The 18,475-nt window shown below is 40.4% G+C and overlaps 1 protein-coding gene across 1 annotated transcript in view; it reads left to right on the forward strand.

Annotated features, from left to right (window-relative positions):
• Window positions 1–439: 439 nt before the first annotated feature.
• The window catches only part of PDZRN4 (PDZ domain containing ring finger 4), a 190,059-nt gene continuing 172,023 nt past the window's right edge, over window positions 440–18,475 (forward strand). Inside the window, exon 1 of the mRNA XM_044277040.1 lies at window positions 440–508. Coding sequence (XP_044132975.1) covers window positions 440–508 — 69 coding nt within the window. The remainder of the gene's footprint in view (window positions 509–18,475) is intronic.

Below are 18,475 nucleotides of genomic sequence, written 5' to 3' on the forward strand. Positions count from 1 at the left end.
ACTGTATATATATATTGACGCGAGTGTATTCTGTTTAACCACACTACATTTGCTTGTTAATTAGGGAATATTCATCTGTCATCAGCCACGGCGATGACACTCCTCCGTATTAACATGGGCTGTCATAAATAATCCATGAGCCTGTATTAATATTCATGAGCTGAAATCTGTGTAGTCATGTGCGGTGATGCAGGGACTGGGGGGAGTGTTGCCATGAGTGGTAACAGTGTGAATGTCAGATACTTAGAGGAAGGCAGGAGCAGCATGGTACACTCACTACCTTGGTCTATGCTCGCAGCTAACAGTGGTGTGTCTGTGTTTTTATGCCAGAGTGACTGATGAACAACAGTAGTCAAGCCGGGAGGGTGATTCCCTGTCAAAGCTTTTCTTATTCACATAAAGGGGAATTTGAAACCACTTGCAGTTCTTGCGAATTACAATGGGCTGCAATCTGTGCACTTTCCAGAAGAGAGAGGAGCACTACAAACTGCTATATGAAGTTTCACAGGTGAGTGCTTACACCATCCATGGTTCCAAGGTTATGGGCTCTTGTGAGCATGTAATGTCTTACTTCTGGGACTTTTTTTGTTTTACTGTTTTTAATTGATCTTGTGTTATACTAATGGTCAGAGTAGAGGGGGGGGCATCGTTAAAATATCTCTTCTTCATTCATAGTTGGCATGTGCTACAATTCTTAAACTTGGCAAACCTGATTGCACGTTTTATATAATGAAATTGTCAAAAAATTGTTATTCTTCTTCCTGGTGAAAATGGTGATTTGCTATGAATTTTGTGACTCTTATACAGACAGTATAAGATAAGTCATATATGATAAGTATTTTAGTATTGTTTAATTTACTGCTTCGACAAATCTTATTTGCCATTTCTAACTGTAATCTTTCGTGGCACCGGTATATGATGTATATGAGCTGGTTTGGATTTTTAGAGTTTGTGATGGCTAACGCATGGTGTTCCATTTCAAAGTAAAGCAATATTAAATGAAGCTGACAAGGAAAATGAAGTTCTGGGTAATAAGAAGCCAGCTATCTGTCCTATTGTGTTACTTATGTAAATTGTACATACTGGGGAAAAGATTGGAAACAGCAATTGTGTCTTTCTTAGCTTGGGTTCCTCTTGTATTAGATTGTTCTGTACATGACAAATTGTTGCTGACAGCAGCGGAGCAGGTTAAGCAGTATTGGTGATGACACGCGGCACAGAGAGGTGTTGGTGGTCTTACTGGCACGGTGCAGTGCACTGAGCTAACTGGTTTCCTTCAATTTCTCCCTGACGCGATTCATTTCACAGCCAGCTAATTAGAGAGTGGACTGTGTACTGCCTCCTCTGTTGCAGTCTTAATGTACGTTTTCATGCTAATGTGATCAGAGTCTCATTATCCCATTTCCAAAATGAACTTGGGCATTAATTAAATATAAACATTGCCCTCTTTATCATTGTCGAGAGGAAAAGGCAGATTAACATTGTTAATTACTGCTGAGGCAATACTTCTGGTTCCAGTCTTAAAGTTGACCTTAAAATCCCAGCCAGCTTAGAAAGCATGGGTACTGTCAAGTGCTAAAGTCGTCAGCAGGTGGAATACTTTCCTTGAGTTTCATGCCAGCAATGTCATGCTTAATAATATGGTCCACATATGAATATAGTGGCACTCGTGCTTATGTACATCATCAATCAGTCCACATAAAACATCATTTTACTATGGTATGCTTGCAAAAAATATTCTAGGCAAAGCAAATACAGTGAGTAAACATTATATATGATATATTCCTCTTGAACGGTAACCTCCATAACATTTAGGATTTCAGGTTTCCTGATGCAGTTTTGGAAGCCAGAATCAGGAGTGAAAAATGTAAGCTATTTTCTACTGTAATATGCAGTCAGCCTCGAGACCTGCAGAGCGTATTGTTGGCTTTTTGTCACTGATAAGAGATCAAAGAATGGGGGCAGTGCATGTGATGCCTACTCTTCTCCTGAATGTGCGCAGATATACAAGGGCTTCCTTAGCCTAAGATGTTCCTCACAATGTCTCATGTTTCAACAGCAGTCAGGTGTAATGTTTGAACCACTGACCCCAAAGTGCAAAGCCTAGAAAGATGTATATTAAAAGAGCTGCTAATATGTTTCATAAATGTTTCTGGGGATATGTGAGATGAAGTAATGATCTGTAAGCCTTTTACTTGGCTGACAGAAGCCAAAAACAACAGTTAGTAACCAAATCTGAGCTGGAAATGAATTAGTCTGCTCAAACACAACCTCTTGACTGGATCAAATCCCGTTAATTTTCCGCTCTTGTAATTCTGAGTTCACAACCTTGTTTGATCCATTACAGTCTTCCTTCTTTTAAAGGGCAGAGGATCATCTTATAACAAATCTGCTAACAGCCAGTGCTTGCATTTCTCATAGTTCACTACACATGAGATAATTGATATTTTATCTAGGCTTTATCATCATATGTCCTTTACAACCCGTCAATGAAGGAGGAAAATTAGAAACTCATTTTGTGAAGGCAAAGGAGGAGACTGATAGAGAATGGCAGGGAAAAGGGTGCAATAAGTACAGCAGATTCTATTTTATAGTCCAGGCCAAATCCCATGCCTGAAACTGGCAGGTGTTCATTTATGACTTTTTATGTTCCTTTGTGCCCAGCTGTTGGTAAGGTATATAAGAAGTAAACTACTGGTTCTGAGCCAATTTTACCAGTTAATTGTTTGTCTTTATTGAAGAAATACTGGAAGATATGCAAATAAAAGGCAACATGTTTGACTTAATTACACACCAGAAATTCATTCATCATTGTGTATATGAAATGACGGTAGTTAGGCTCATTGGAGAACAGATTTGTGCTATCTTTATGCACAGGTGCACTTTTACCTTACATCCATCATTTCTGGTATACCTGGGGTCAGATGTGCCTCATTCCAAGCCTCTTTTGAATCTATGTGAGGCTCCAGGTAATGCTAAGGCTGGTAGTGACCCATGTTTAGTTCCTCCAGGACAGCCTTTCAAATCAGTCTGTTGCTTTATTTAGAAGCGCAGCTGAATCTGCCCAAACAGCCCTAAAAAAAACAGGAAGATTTCCGAAGTCATGAAAAGATACGTTCTGAACCGGATAATGCTCAGTGATAGACTCATTTTCTACAGTGTGTTAAAGTAATTACACACACAACATGAATCCACAAAAGGCTTGTTCTGACGTAATGTTCTGCTCAACAATACATCTCTGTGCTACTACTAGCAAAAAAGACCCTGCACAATGTGAACTATCTGCATGGTGTGCACATACAGTATGGCAATAGAAGGCTGCGTGTCACGTGCCTCTACTAAACATAAGAGGGAGCTGACGTCTATGGCACAGGAGATTAGGGTTTTGTTCTTGTTATGTAGCAGAGAACTGGTCTTTAAAACTTCCCTTCTCCATTTATCTTCTACCAGCAAAATAAACCAAATCCAGTACTTGTTAATCTGACCACATACATTTATACAGAAGATATGTAAATATTTCAAATATATTTGCCATATATTTGCCATAATCTGCAAACAGATGATCTATCTATCTATCTATCTATCTATCTAGCTATCTATCTATCTATCTCCATGTCTACCCATATCTATCTATCTATCTATCTCCATGTCTACCCATATCTATCTAACTATCTATCTATCTATCTATCTATCTCCATGTCTACCCATATCTATCTATCTATCTATCTATCTATCTATCTATCTATCTATCTATCTATCTATCTCCATGTCTACCCATATCTATCTATCTATCTATCTATCTATCTATCTATCTTTCCTGGTGTACACTAATACTGAAGTAGCATACCCACTATTGTTCAGTTTGCATTGGCAGTTAAAGAGTTGCTTCTATTGGCATGAAAAAGGGGCTGGCACAGACAGCAATGGGCTATGAATGAAGGAAATGTCACCCAGCCAGGGCTCAGCTAGACTACAGTTGCCAAAATCCAAACTTGAATGCCAGACTGGGTTTATCATCCAAACAGTATAGGCTGTACTTCCTCTGTCTAAGTAGTATATGAAAAAGTAGCATTGTCTGTAATCTACGGGAGAAGTGAAGGGGGTCATGGATGCGTGATGCCCTTAATTGGACACATTAATTAGCAAATGATTACTGATGAGTAGAAAATATCTTGGCGGGTAATGTTTTGATTAGGAGAGTTCACCTTGGACATTTAGCAAGGTAATTGCAGAGAGTAATCACGAGTTGGGTGTGATTTTCTTTTTAAATATATTTTTTTCATCTTCTTTGGAGAATGATCCTGAATAATAAACACATATGCTTAAAAAAAAAATGTGGCGTTTCCAGTTCTGCTTCTGAGATGCAAGATCTTTATGGTCTACAAGAAAATCCATGAAGCAGAATATGGCTTCAGAAAAGAGTCATGTCTCATCTTGCCATATAGCTTAAAAGGTTATAACATATAGAAGAAGAAGAAAACTACTGTTAGGAGTTTGTTATATATCTTCAAATATAATAGAAGCATCAGAAAATTAAGTTAAGGGGCAGGTCCGCTATTGAGGTGAGTGTTAAGGGGCAGGGTGCTGTAGAGGTCACTTTTAAAGGGGCGGGGATGTTGTGGAGGTCACATTTTAAGGGAACAGATCTCTGTGGAGGCCACTGTTAAGGGAGCAGGTTATGGTGGAAATCACTGTTAAGGAGACGGGGTACTGTGGAGGTCACTAATAAAGGGGCAGCTGATGTGGAGGTCACTGTTAAAGTGGAGGGCGCTGTGGATGTTACTGTTAAGGGGGCAGGCCACTTTGAGGTTCATTGTTAAAGGGCCGGGCACTGTGGAGGTCACTGTTAAGGGAGGAGGGTACTGTGGAGGCTATATTAAAGGGTCAGCGGGTTACTGTGAGGTAACTGTTAAGGGAGCGGGGTACTGTGGCAGTCACTGTTAAAGAGGCAATTGCTGCGGAGGTCTCTTTTAAGGGGGCCAGGAATGGCGGAGGTCAGTTAAGGGGTATGTAACCTATGGTCATTGTTAAGGGGCGGGTGCTGTAGAGGTCACTGTTAAGGGGGTGGGCCCCTGTGGAGGTCACTGTCAAAGGGGGTGGGGTGCTGTGGAGGTCCCATTTTAAGGAGACAGGGCACTGTGGGGGGAGTCAGTGTTAAGGGCTGGGGGGCTGTGGAGGTCACTGTTAATGGGACAGAGTGTTGTGGAGGTCACTGTTAAGGGGGCAGGGTGCTGTAGAGGTCACTGTTATAGTGGATTCTGTTGATATCTTTTAACGACTCACACAAACATTAAATTAAATAGATGAAATATACTTGTGTGAAGTGGGGTTGGAGAGAAATATACATCTACATGTCTTTCAAGTGATCAGTTGTTTTGCCCCTCCTCATTCCACAGGCTTCAGAAGGAGCCTCCTCCCCACTCGGTCCCCTCTGTACACCAGGAACTGAAAGGCCAGTTTTTTTGGTCAAACTCCACCTCTTTAGGCTTTGTTCTCACTTGCTCTATTTATTTCTGTTGTTCTCCTCTGTTGTGGAAGTCAATCAGATCCTATTGAGCAATAATATGATTAGTTCAGTTTCCCTTTTGGAGTCTATTTTTTTAGTGGTGAAAAAAGTCCTGCATGCAGAACTTTTCACTCCATTGTTTTTGACAGAATCTGTGATGGGGGCACTGAATGGAGCTTGCCAGATAGATATGGGTAAGCCCTTAGCTGCATGTCAGTCAAAAATGAACAGTATTATGGATAAATTATAATGTTTTTGTTAGAGATTGATTCAGGAGCAATGACTGAATATAAATATATATTCAGTTAGTCGATTACCAAGCAGAAACAATATTTCATAACAATTGATGCTGCACAAATTATGTTAGCTAGTATTAAATAGCCCTAGTTAGGACACTATATAGTCATTGTTCCTGCATAAACTACAGATATTCTACAAGATAATATAGGTCATACTAAGTGATAATGTCCAAAAGTGGTCATTTTAGTAAATGATCACACATGTTATTTCATTTTAATTCTTTTCATTCTATGGAGAACTTTCAGCATCATAACTTCTGTTAATATTGACTAAAACTTGCCTGCAGTGCTTTACAAGGCCAATTGAATTTCACAGTCAGCAATTAGGTCACTTATGTGATTCTATTAAAATGGAGGCTCTGTCATTGTAAAGGATTAATAACAGATAAATGACAGAAGGATCTGATGACTAGACGATAATAGGGTAACTACCATATGAACTGCATTATTATTAAACAGCCTGCATGGGCCATTGGGTTGAATGAATAAATAAAACTTATATCTTAGATGTCACAACTTTTTCTGCTTAAACACACTGATGAAGAATTGTCCATATTTGTCTCTTGCTCTTGAAAGAATATGAACATATTTTCAACCAAGTTTCCATTGCATCAATGCATCTGAAAAAAAAAAAGAACTTGAAATTAGTTTAAATTAAAAATATATTACTATTTTGTATCTACAGCTTATCTGCAGAATGTATGCTAAAAAGAAGTAGGTGACCTATTCACAGGATTGGTAATAGGTAGTGTTGATCACGAATATTCTAATCACAATTTTTTATCGCTAATATTAGCACTTTGAGATCTAGATCTAGAAGATCTAGAATATAGTGCTATTTCATCGTAATTCGTAGTCTAGATTTTTTGTCATCAATACCCGCACTGCTTCTTGCTTGTGGGCGAATGATAAGGCTGCAATATGTTTAGCTTAGCAACATCCCTAGCAACCAATAGGGAAGTTGCCTACCCCTTACTATATAAGAAACTCCCCAGCAGCCATTTTCTGCAGTTTTTTTTTTGCTGTTCTGAGAGAGAGCAGTGACATTGCTGTGCTCTGTGCTTTCATCTGGATCCTATTCCTTATCAAATTACATTAGATAGATAGCTAGTTAGCTCATATATATATGTATAATACAGAGAGTTAGTGGGAGATAGTCAGTGTAGGTAAGATAGTGATATAGTGTAGCCGGTTCCAGTGCAGGGTGTTAGGTAGTGTGGTAGGAATTACTGTACTGTGCATTTTCTCCGGTCTCAGGAAACTTCTAGCAGCCTTAAAAATGTAGCAAAAGTGAGCCACACCTGTATTGTGCCTGCAATACACGCAATGCGCGCATATTGCATTGCCGATTTCTGAAATCAAGAAAATACTGACTGGAGATCACGAATTCTAGAATTTGCTAATTTATAGTGAATATTAGACCAAAAATTTGAAAAATGTTGCAAAAACTAATAAGTTCAAGAGAGTTTAAGACGCACAGGTCTGAATGACCACCATACGGGGTGCCCACAGTCGAGTAGTAACACCCCACTACTCAAAAATGGAAATTGTATATATTAAAAAGAGACTGGGCACACCTCCAGATATTTGGCCACTAATTTTAATAGTTAAGATAGTTAAAATAATTTAGACAGACAATAGTAAAAATAATATTCAAGATAATATTCAAGATAATATTGAGACTGATAATTGTATATTCAGACAAATAGTGATCATAAAACTTCCAATAGATAGTGAGCACTAGTGGATAAAATCCTAAACAATAAATGTTACTAAAATACTTGACTCATAAAACTTCAAACACAATAAAAGACCACTAATTCTTTGGTATTTCATGTGACCTAAGTCTTTTATTGTGTTTGAAGTTTTATGAGTCAAGTATTTTAGTAACATTTATTGTTTAGGATTTTATCCACTAGTGCTCACTATCTATTGGAAGTTTTATGATCACTATTTGTCTGAATATACAATTATCAGTCTCAATATTATCTTGAATATTATCTTGAATATTATTTTTACTATTGTCTGTCTAAATTATTTTAACTATCTTAACTATTAAAATTAGTGGCCAAATATCTGGAGGTGTGCCCAGTCTCTTTTTAATATATTTAATAAAAACTAATAAGTGTGAGATTGTTGGAGGCTCCTCCACTTGAACCCAAACTTACCATTATTGCTGTGGACATAAGCTACCCAATCCTCCTCAACAGCTTACGTTAAAGAGTGTCCAAGCATGGATGTTCTCCTTTCTTGTAACTATATGGGTAATATGTAAACCAATGAGTTCCCTCACAACACTATATCTACAGTATATTTCACACAAAGTTGTCCTGTAGACAGGAGATAAATGTTGTTTGGGAAAACCTCTCATAGCTTTTCTAGAAAAGGGTGTGCTATTTAGTATATACTTCAATCATTGTATACTAACCTGCTTGCTTGTTTGATGAAGGGTCCTCACTCTGAAATGTTGCTGTAAATCTAAAATCTTTGTGGATATGATTGTATAATAAATATGGTACTTACAATTTTAACTCAACTGCGTTGGAATGCATTGGCTATTCATCTTCTTGTTAAGTGTACCAAATACAATAGACAAGTTGGGCTGTGAGCAGACTGTTTTTAATGAATGGGAGCACTATTTTTTCAAACTTGGATCAATGCTGTCCGTATCTACTTGTTCCAGAATTTACGAATACACTTTTAATAGCTGTTGGCTGAACAAGCTATCTCCCCAACTCCCCATACGCATACACACCCGAAAGAGAGGAGAAAGCTCCTGTCAGTCACCTTTGGTAGTCGCTTATCTCCCAGAAGAATAAAAGGATAAGGATTTGAAATTCAACGCATCCCATCCTTCTATCCTTTGACATCATCTGTTGGGGAGAGCTGGGAGCTCCACACAAACATTAGATTATTATCCGGTCCTACCATGACTGTAGGTTCAGCTAACAATACACTAATGTGCATAAGGACTTTTATACCTTTAACTCTTTAAGCTGATAAAATATAAGCAATATAAGAAGCAGGTGCAGTGTTAACAAGCAGAACCACTCATTATGACCTAAAATAGATTTACATCTTTAAAAAACTTAGAGGCCCAATTATGTACTGATATATTCCACTTTTGTGGCATATATAAGCCACAGATTTTGCTTCAAGCCACTTTGCAACAAAATCTGTGACCTTTCCCTGCTCATGCCACTTTCCCAAAAGGTCTAAAAAAAGAAGGCGTGTTATTGCTGAGGAAGAGGGTGGACCAGCAGGCCCATCTAATTCATCATCTTATACGCAAGTTTTTGTCATACAAAATGACTTAAATCTATGCCAGCAAGAGAGCAGGTGTAGGTTCTACTGGAGGAGGCAACAAAGTTATGCAGAGGCCTGCGCCTTCTCATAACTTTGACACTTCCTCTGGCAGTGCAGACACAATTAAGACATGTATCTAAATCACTGGTTTTAACAAATATGTCTCTTAGTTTTTGTCGTTTCCTAGAGTAAAGGGGGTATGATGATCCATAAACATTTGACGGATAATTGATATAAGGCATTTGGACTCATATGACACTCTTTATAGATTGTTCAGACTAGTGTTTTGACTGTTTAAAAATCAAGTCTTTTACTATGGCTTTCTTAAATCCCATTTCAATGGTTAGCTTAAAAATATCAGGAAAGCCAAACGATTCATGCAATCCGCAAAACAGAACTTTAGGTGTGAGGTTAATGTTTAACAATGAATATTAAGTAAAGCAGTGACTACCATGTCGTCTATTCTCTGTATAAGATGGTCAGTTCTTGGTATGTTTGTAATACTGTGCGATGGTGACAAGTTGGTAAGGCTGATTAGTCAGCCTGCATTTGTGGGAGGGGCGGAGGCTCTTCATATACGAGCCACAGCCTCACTCACAGGCGTGTGTTCTCAGGTGCCCCACCCTCCCTCCCTTATCTTCTCATTTCCACAGGGTATGCCCACTTACAGGCCTACCCACGAACATGGCTTAGGGCACACAACAAGCCATTTAGTCAGGTCAGCTAAGACACGCCTAGCTGAGTTAGGTTGTTCCCGTTGTTTCTCTCCTTAGGGTTCTTCGGATATCTCTTGGCCATAGCCATGACCACAAATAGAACTTTACTGGCTTTAACTGACCGTTACTGAAGTCTTAACTTTAGGTAAAACAAGAAAAGAAAACAGTTGTAATGAATAGCTTTTTAGTCAGTGATGCTGCATAAGGCCTACCAGGCAGTGATGGTCTTTCTTCAGTGGCATGCCTGAAGGGCCAAGAGACTCCCTCTCCATCCACGCAAGTTCTAAAACCTCACCTGTCGGCTGTCTCTCTATCACGGTCCTTTGTACTGGGGCACTAAGTGATTCCTTTGTACTCCTTACTCTGGAGTTCTCAAAGACTTTGTTCTGTGTGAGGAGCATCCCACCACAACACACTCTTATCTTGCCCTGCCTCCCCTCCTCCTTCCTCTCAGCACTACCTGCTTCCACAATCCAGACTTCCTGCTTCTATGGCCCCTTGTATTATGACACCATCTGCTGAACAAGAGGTGACACTGAAATCCCTTCCACTTCCTCCAAAGGGCTTAAGGGTTGCCGTCCTGGCAGTCTTAGTTTTTATGATGTAATCCTGAAATCGGGCAGGCTTTTGGCCAAAGTTGGTGCGTTGGGATTGCCAAAGTGGAATAGATCCCTCTGCTGTAGATTATCTGCTTTCTTCTGTCCCTGTGGGTCAGCTACTGGGAGAAGCCACCGCTCTTCATCAACAATATGGTATAGTTGGCATGGAGGAAACACTCTCACTTATGAAAGGAAGTCCCTCAGGAAACATCTGTAGTAACCTACTAGTCCCAAAAAGGACTGTAGTTCAGTGATGGTACAGAGGATGGGCCATTGCTGCACTGCGCAATCCTTGGCGTTCACAGGCTGTACCCCATCTTTGGAGATTATATGACCCAGTTATTCAATGTTCTCCTGGAACAATGGCATTTGTGAGACTTCAACTTCAAACTCTGGGCCTCCAGCTATGTTAGCACCCAATCAAGGTGTTCTGTGAATGAGGGTGAGAATATAATTATGTTATCAAGGTAGATGAGCAAACACTCATAGTTAAGGTCCCCCAGACATAGCTCGATCAAACTCATGAATGTGGCAGGTGCATTGTTTAGTCCAAACAACATACACAGGAACTCAGACAGCCCCGAGGGGAACATGACGGCCATTTTCTACTGGTCTTTTTCTGCATTTGGCACCTGCCAGTCCCCTCTGGTCAAGTCTAGAGTAGAGAAGTATCAGGCACGCTGTAGTGCTGCCAGCAAATCTTCAATGTGAGGGAGCAAGTAGGCATCTCTCACCATGAAAACATTGAGAAGTATATAATCCGCACAAAATCGTAGGGTGTTTTCCTTTTTCTTCACTAGTACAATTGGGGAGGTTCAGGGGCTCTTACTTGGTCGGATCACCTACTGCTCTTGCATCTGCATGTGCTTGTGCCAATGTATCAAACAATGCATGTTGTTTGCTAAAGGGAATGTGTCATCAGAACATGACCTATTGTTTAAATACGGTTTTTAGGTTTAGCATATTTTCTAATAATTTTGGTGTTTATTTTTAATTTTCCATGTCACTATCTATATTTAAACAAAAAACATAAAATTCAGCAATTTTCGCACTGTCCTCTAAGCCTAATAATAGGCTCTAATTCTTGCTTTGTACAGATCACTTTACTGCAGTTATATATAGTACAGTAACATTCTAAACCTGCCAGTAATGAAAAGGAGATATCACCTCTGTGTATAGATAAGACAAGATCCACCATTCACAAAAGATGATAGTCAAAGCTTATCTATTCTTTCCTTGTACAATGACCTATGTACAGGTCAAAGAGCATGCCTAGAAAACTCTCCTATAGAAGTAAATGAGTTCCCTTCAGTCCGTTGTGTCTATGGGCTGCCGTAAAGCAATTTTATTTGCTTTCTAAATGCTGTTCAGAACAGCTCATGCAAGATGGCTGCCCCCATAATTATGTTCAAGAAATAGAATAAAAAAATCTGTAATCAAAAAATAAAAACTGATTAGAAGAAAGGATATATGTTACCATCTGGTTTTAACTGGCAACTTTAAATTTGTTGCCTCTTCAATCATAGCACTCTTGTCTAGAAATGCTTCTCCAGTTTTTTACATCACCAACGGAAGTGGCAAATCTGGAGTGAAACAAATTCACAGAGCTACACAAGCGTACTGTCAAACCCAATTTTTAACATGTGTGAGTAGTGTAAAAATGCAAAAAGTTTCAATTTTGCAACTTTTTGAAGCCAGAATTCTGGAGTACAGTGCTTGATGAATTCACCGCTATCTTTCTACAGAACTACTGTACATCTTAGTTACCTACCTAACATACATTTAAAAGCAGCAACAATATGTGGTAAGAAATATTGCCACCTTAAATTAATTTAAAGACACATAATAGTATTCTAGTGAAATATCTATATTTAAAGAGAGTATTAAACTTCACTTTATTGCTAAAGGTCAAAGATTGTCTAATACAGGGATCAGCAACCTTCGGCACTGCAGCTGTTGTGAAACTACAATTCCCAGCATGCTCCATTTATTTCTGTGAGAGTTCTGAGAAGAGCAGAGGAAGTATGCATGCTGGGAGTTGTAGTTTCACAACAGCTGGAGTGCCGGAGGTTGCCTACCCCTGGTCTAATATATTTCCACTGACTTAAAAATACTGCAGCTATTACATACTTGTGCAAAGCAACAGAAACTTTAAACCATGGACACGATTTTATGAGCAAAAAGTTCAAACATTAGAACACTAGTATGCAAGTCATCTAAAGATGCTTTACAGTCCTTGGTAAATGTACGCTAAAGGCTTTATTGAACCACCAAGATTAGTGCTGAATAATGGATACCTCAGTGGGGAAAAACATAAAACCCAATGTTACAAATAGAAGATGCTTTAAAAAAAAAGAATTGATAAAACAATATAAAGCTCTATACAGGATACAGTGCTGGCAGTTATGGAAATTAAATCCAGCTCTTGGCTAGCCATAAGGTAAGAAAGTAGTGCTGGTGAATGTCAAAGCTTTCTGGAATATGTCACATAAGTGTTTTCACTTCACTTGATGGCTACTAACATTTTTCCTTAAAGGGGTTACTCCCACAAAACATATTATACAGTTTTCAAACCAGCACTTGGATCTGAATACTTTTGTAATTGCATGTAATTAAAAATGTTGCATAACCACTGAGTTATTCAATAAAATATATCTGTATAGCACCACTTGCTTTCTGCTTGTTTTTTTTTCTTATTTCTTTGACCTGCTCACTGAGAAGGCCGCACATGCTCAGTTTTATCCTTCAACTGCCTTCTGAGCTGTGATAGGGAGAGCTGAGACACAGGTGCAGGGTGGTCTGTAACCATGGAAATGGGCAGTGTATAATGTGATGGAAAAATGAATCCAGCCAGCAAAGGAAGCAATATGGATAATAACAATACATCAGTAAGCGGCTTTTATTAACTTATTCTACATGACAAAGGCCACTTACTGAAGTGATACACCCCTTTAAGCTGCCAGCTTGGTAGAAATCTCTGGCTTCCCACGAATTCAGTTTAAAATACTTACAACTACATATAAGGCCGTCCACAACCTGTCCCCTCCTGATATCTCTTACCTGCTATATGCATTTTACTTCTGCTTATAGGGGCGTATTACAGCAAAAAAAATGAACAATATACACGCAGTGCACTGTTGCAGTTATTTCTGGTGAAAGCATATAGGGTCGTATTCCAGAACAAGAAATATATATTCTCAGTGCATTTCTCCAGTTATTTCTGTTGAAAGCATATAGGGGCATATTACAGTAAAAAAAAAATATATATATGCACTTCACTCTTTAAGTTTTTCTGGTTAAAGCGTATAGTGGCCTATTTTAGTCCAACAAGATAAATATATTTTCAGTTCACTTCTGCAGTTATTTCTGTTGAAAGCGTTTAGGGGCGTACTACAGTAAAAAAAGAAAAATATATACGCACTTCACTGGAGGACTTATTTGTGGCAAAAGCGTTCAGTGGCCTATTTAGTTATAGAAAGAAAAAAATATACGCACTTTACTGGTGCAGTTATTTGTGGCAAAAGGGTTTAGTGGACTATTTCAGTACAGAAATAAAAAAATATACGCACTTCACTGGTGCACTTATTTGTGGCAAAAACGTTCAGTGACCTATTTCAGTAACAAAAGAAAAATATATAAGCACTTCTCTGGTGCATTTATTTCTGCTGAAAGCGTTTACTGGCCTATTTCAGTACAAAAAGAATAATATATTCTCAGTTCTTGTCGGCGGTTATATGTGTTGAAAGCATGGATGGGAGTCAGCAGTGTGGCAGCAGTGGGAGGTCGGGAGCCAAACATGCCAGGGCTAGAGCACCTGCTTCGCAGCAGCTTACCTACCCAGGATGTAGTGGTGCAGGGGTACACAGAAGTAGCGGTGGTAGCAGTCAGTCAGTGCGGCAGTTATATGTGTAATTTTGTATTTCAGTACAAAAAAGAAAAATACATTCTCAGTTCATGTCGGTGGTGGTTATATATCTTGAAATCGTTTAGTGGCCTATTTCTGTACGAAAGGAAAAATATATTCTCAGTTCACGTCGGTGGCGGTTATTTTTTGTTGAAAGCGTTTAGTGGCCTATTTTAGTACAAACAGAAAAAAGCATTCTCAGATCACGTCGGCGGCGGTTATATGTGTTGAAAGTGTTTAGTGGCCTATTTCAGTACAAAAAGAAAAATAAATTCTCAGTTCACGTCCGCGGTGGTTATATGTGTCGAAAGCGTTTAGAGGCCTATTTTAGTACAAACAGAAAAATGCATTCTCAGTTCACGTCAGCGGCGGTTATATGTGTTGAAAGCGTTTAGTGTCCTGTTCCGGTACAAATAGAAAAATGCATTCTCAGTTCACGTCGGCGGCAGTTATATGTGTTGAAATCATTTAGTGGCTTATTTCAGTACTAAAGAAAAAATACATACTCAGTTCACGTTGACGGCGGTTGCATGTCTTGAAAGTATTTAGTGGCCTATTTCGTACAAAAAGACAAATATATTCTCAGTTATTTGTGTTGAAAGCATGGCTGAGAGTCAGCAAGGTGGCAGCAGTGTGAGGTTGGGAGCCAAACGTACCCGGGGTAGAACACCTGCTTCGCAGCAGCTTACCTACCCGGGAAGTAGTAGTGCAGGGGTTAACGGAAGTAGCGGCGTTAGCAATCAGTCAGTGCGGTGGTTATATGTGGTAAAATCTTTATTGAAGTATTTCGGTCCAAAAACTAAATTTATTCAGCGGTCAGTGCTGAGGTTATATGCGGTAAAATCTCCATGATGTCTCCATGATAAATCTGCAGCGTGGGGGCCCAGTGTGGCTTCTACACACTTTCAAAATAATCCTTCAGCGGAGCGAATAGATGCCGGTTCAACGGGATGCTCCCTGACCTTCATTTCTGAGACGTCTGTATAGTGCAGGGGGAATCCGAACACCCTCTCCATCTCCGTACTCATTTATATGCGGTAAAATCTTTTGTGACTTATTTTGATGTAAAAACAATTTTTTTCCAGCGTTCAGCACTGCGGTTCTATGCAGTAAAATCTTTAGTGACGTATTTCAGTGGAAAAACAAATCTTATTCAGCGTTCAGCGCTGTAGTAATATGCAGTAAAATCTTTTGTGATGTATTTCGGTGGGAAAAAAAATGTAATCAGCGTTTAGCGCTGCAGTTCTATGCGGTAAAATCTTTAGTGACGTACAGTATTTCGGTGGAAAAACAAATCTTATTCAGCGTTCAGCCCTGTAGTAATATGCGGCAAAATCTTTTGTGATGTATTTCAGTGGAAAAACAAATTTTAATCAGCGTTCAGCGCTGCAATTCTATGCGGTAAAATCTTTAGTGACGTATTTCGGTGGAAAAACTAATCTTATTCAGCGTTCAGCGCTGTAGTAATATGCGGTAACCTCTTTTGTGATGTATTTTAATCAGCGTTCAGAGCTGCAGTTATATGCGGTAAAATATTTTGTGACTTATTTAGGTGGAGCAAAAAGCGTTCAGCGCTGTAGTAATATGTTGTAAAATCTTTATTGACGCATGTCAATAGAAAAACAAAATTAATTCAGTGGTCAGCGCTGCGGTTATATGTGATAAAATCTTTATTGAAGTATTTCGGTCGAAAAACTAAATTTATTCTGCGGTCAGCACTGCGGTTATATGCGGTAAAATCTTTAGTGTCGTATCTTGCTGAACTTCGCTACTCTTCCGGGCTCAAAGCTTTGTCTTGTCATTGTCTGTAGCTACTAGAGACCTGTTCATGGCAGTCAGGTTCCCCCAGAAGTATCTTGGCCGATCGACACTCTGTCATTGTGCCATTCTATGGCTTCGTCATGCTGCTGCCACCTCAGACTCTGTCGTTGTGCCACTCTTCGGCCTACTCATGCTGCTGCCACCTCCAGACTCGGTCATTGTGCCACTCTGTGGTCTCCTCCTGATGCTGCTGCTGCTGCCACCTCCAGACTCTGTCATTGCACCACTCTGTGGCCCACTCCTTTTGCTGTCACCTCCAGACTTGATCATTGTGCCACTCTGTGGCCTAGTCATGCTGCTGCCACCTTCAGACTCGGTCATTGTGCCACTCGGTGGCCTCCTCATACTGCTGCCAACTCCAGACTCGGTCACTGTGCCAATCGGTGGCCTCCTCATACTGGTGCCACCTCCAGACTCTGTCATTGTGCCACTCTGTGGTCTTCTCCTAATGCTGCTGCTGCCGCCACCTACAGACTCTGTTGTTATGTCACTCTGTGGCCTCTTCATGCTGCTATCACCTCCAGACTCTGTCGCTGTGCCACTCTGTGGCCTACTCATCATGCTGCCACCTCCAAACTCGGTCATTGTGCCACTCTGTGGCCTACTCATGCTGCTGCCACCTATAGACTCGGTCATTGTGCCACTTTGTGGCCTACTCATGCTGCTGCCACCTCCAGACTTGGTCATTGTGCCACTCGGTCGCCTCCTCATACTGCCGCCACCTCCAGATTCTGTCATTCGGCCGCTCGTGGCCTTCTCCTAATGCTGCTGCTGCCGCCACCTACAGACTCTGTCATTGTGCCACTCGCTGGCCTCCTCATACTGCTTCCACCTCCAGACCCTGTCATTGGGCCACTCTCTGGTCTCCTCATGCTGCTTCTACCTCACCACTATGTCTTAGGTCCACTATGTGGACTTCTCATGCTGTTCCCACCCTTCCCCACTTCATGACTGGTCCACTATTTTGGTTTTCGGCCTGGCTGACATCATCATTTATTTGACACTTCTTCTGATCTGTCAGAAGGAAGGGAAATTGAGACACACAATGGATCCTGTGTAGCAGCTTTAAGGTCTGTATGGTCCCATCAGAATTGGCTTATGAATTGTAGCCAAAAACAGAAGTGGGTAGAAAACACAGAAGACATGCAAATATTCAGTTCACGTGTCATCCCTGTTTTAGATCCACTCCTGTTTTTTTGGGCATTAACAATACTGATGCATTACTGACCAAATGCTGACCGAGAGAAGGCAATTGCTCAACAGACAGGATCCGTTTTTTGAAGGGTTATTGTTGTGACGGATCAGAGGAAGGGCAAAAACTTACTACTGACACCCTCTCCACTCTGTCTGGGGGGGGGGGGCTCTACTTTTATAAGCGTTTAATAGAATAGGTTCTGTGGAATCAGCAGACGACGGTATGAAAGGAGTGCGCTTCTTCTTGACACTAACATCTACTTGTAAGGCAGAGTTGATACTTTAGATATTTGGTCAGATTTGGCCCCGTGACTGCCCAAATAAGTGAAGTATGCAGTGATTCTAAGCGACACCTGTCATTTGCATGTCATACTGACAGTATTATTTGATAACCACAGCAGACTCCCTATGCATATTACTGCAAGGCACAGTGTTCTACGCCCCTATAAAGGCTCTCTGCAGCCATTTTTTAAGCGCTTCACTGCAAATAAATTTGTATTGAAGCAAATTTTTCTGAAAAATTCGGCGAACCGGCCAAATCAAATTTTTAAAAAAATTTGCTCATCTCTAATTTTAATGTAGCTAACAGCAAGGGAATGGGGACACAAGGAAAAAAAAAAATTGTGATCTGGACTCAGTACCTGCAGTACTACTCATATATTACTGTAGATAATGGTCCACAATTAGGGTGACAGATTTTAAAGGGACACTGACAGGCCCAAAAAGCATATTTAGGGGTATATATGACAGTATAGGTCTTATAAAGGGTATTAGAATCATCTAAGTATCCCCCCTGTCCACCTCATAAATACAGTAATCTGAAGTTTTATAACCTGCTTTCCTGGTGTTCAATCTGCCCAAGGGGCGGTGCTTCATATCAACTTGCGCCCAGCCAGCCTCGCCACAACTGCCGTTTGAAGCGCTGCCCAGCTCATCAATATTCACTGAGCTGGGCGGCTACTCTGAAGCACTGTACTAGTGTCCCCGGCCATCTTCAGCGCATGCGCCCGGCACCCTCACTGGCCGGGATCGCATCGCGCATCTGCTTTATGCGCATGCGCCCGGCACCCTCACTGGCCTGGATCGCATCGCATAAAGCAGACGCTGGGCTGGGCGGCGCTTCAAAGGGC

The sequence above is a fragment of the Bufo gargarizans genome, chromosome 2 (genome assembly GCF_014858855.1).
Source record: "Bufo gargarizans isolate SCDJY-AF-19 chromosome 2, ASM1485885v1, whole genome shotgun sequence".
NCBI lineage: Eukaryota > Metazoa > Chordata > Amphibia > Anura > Bufonidae > Bufo > Bufo gargarizans.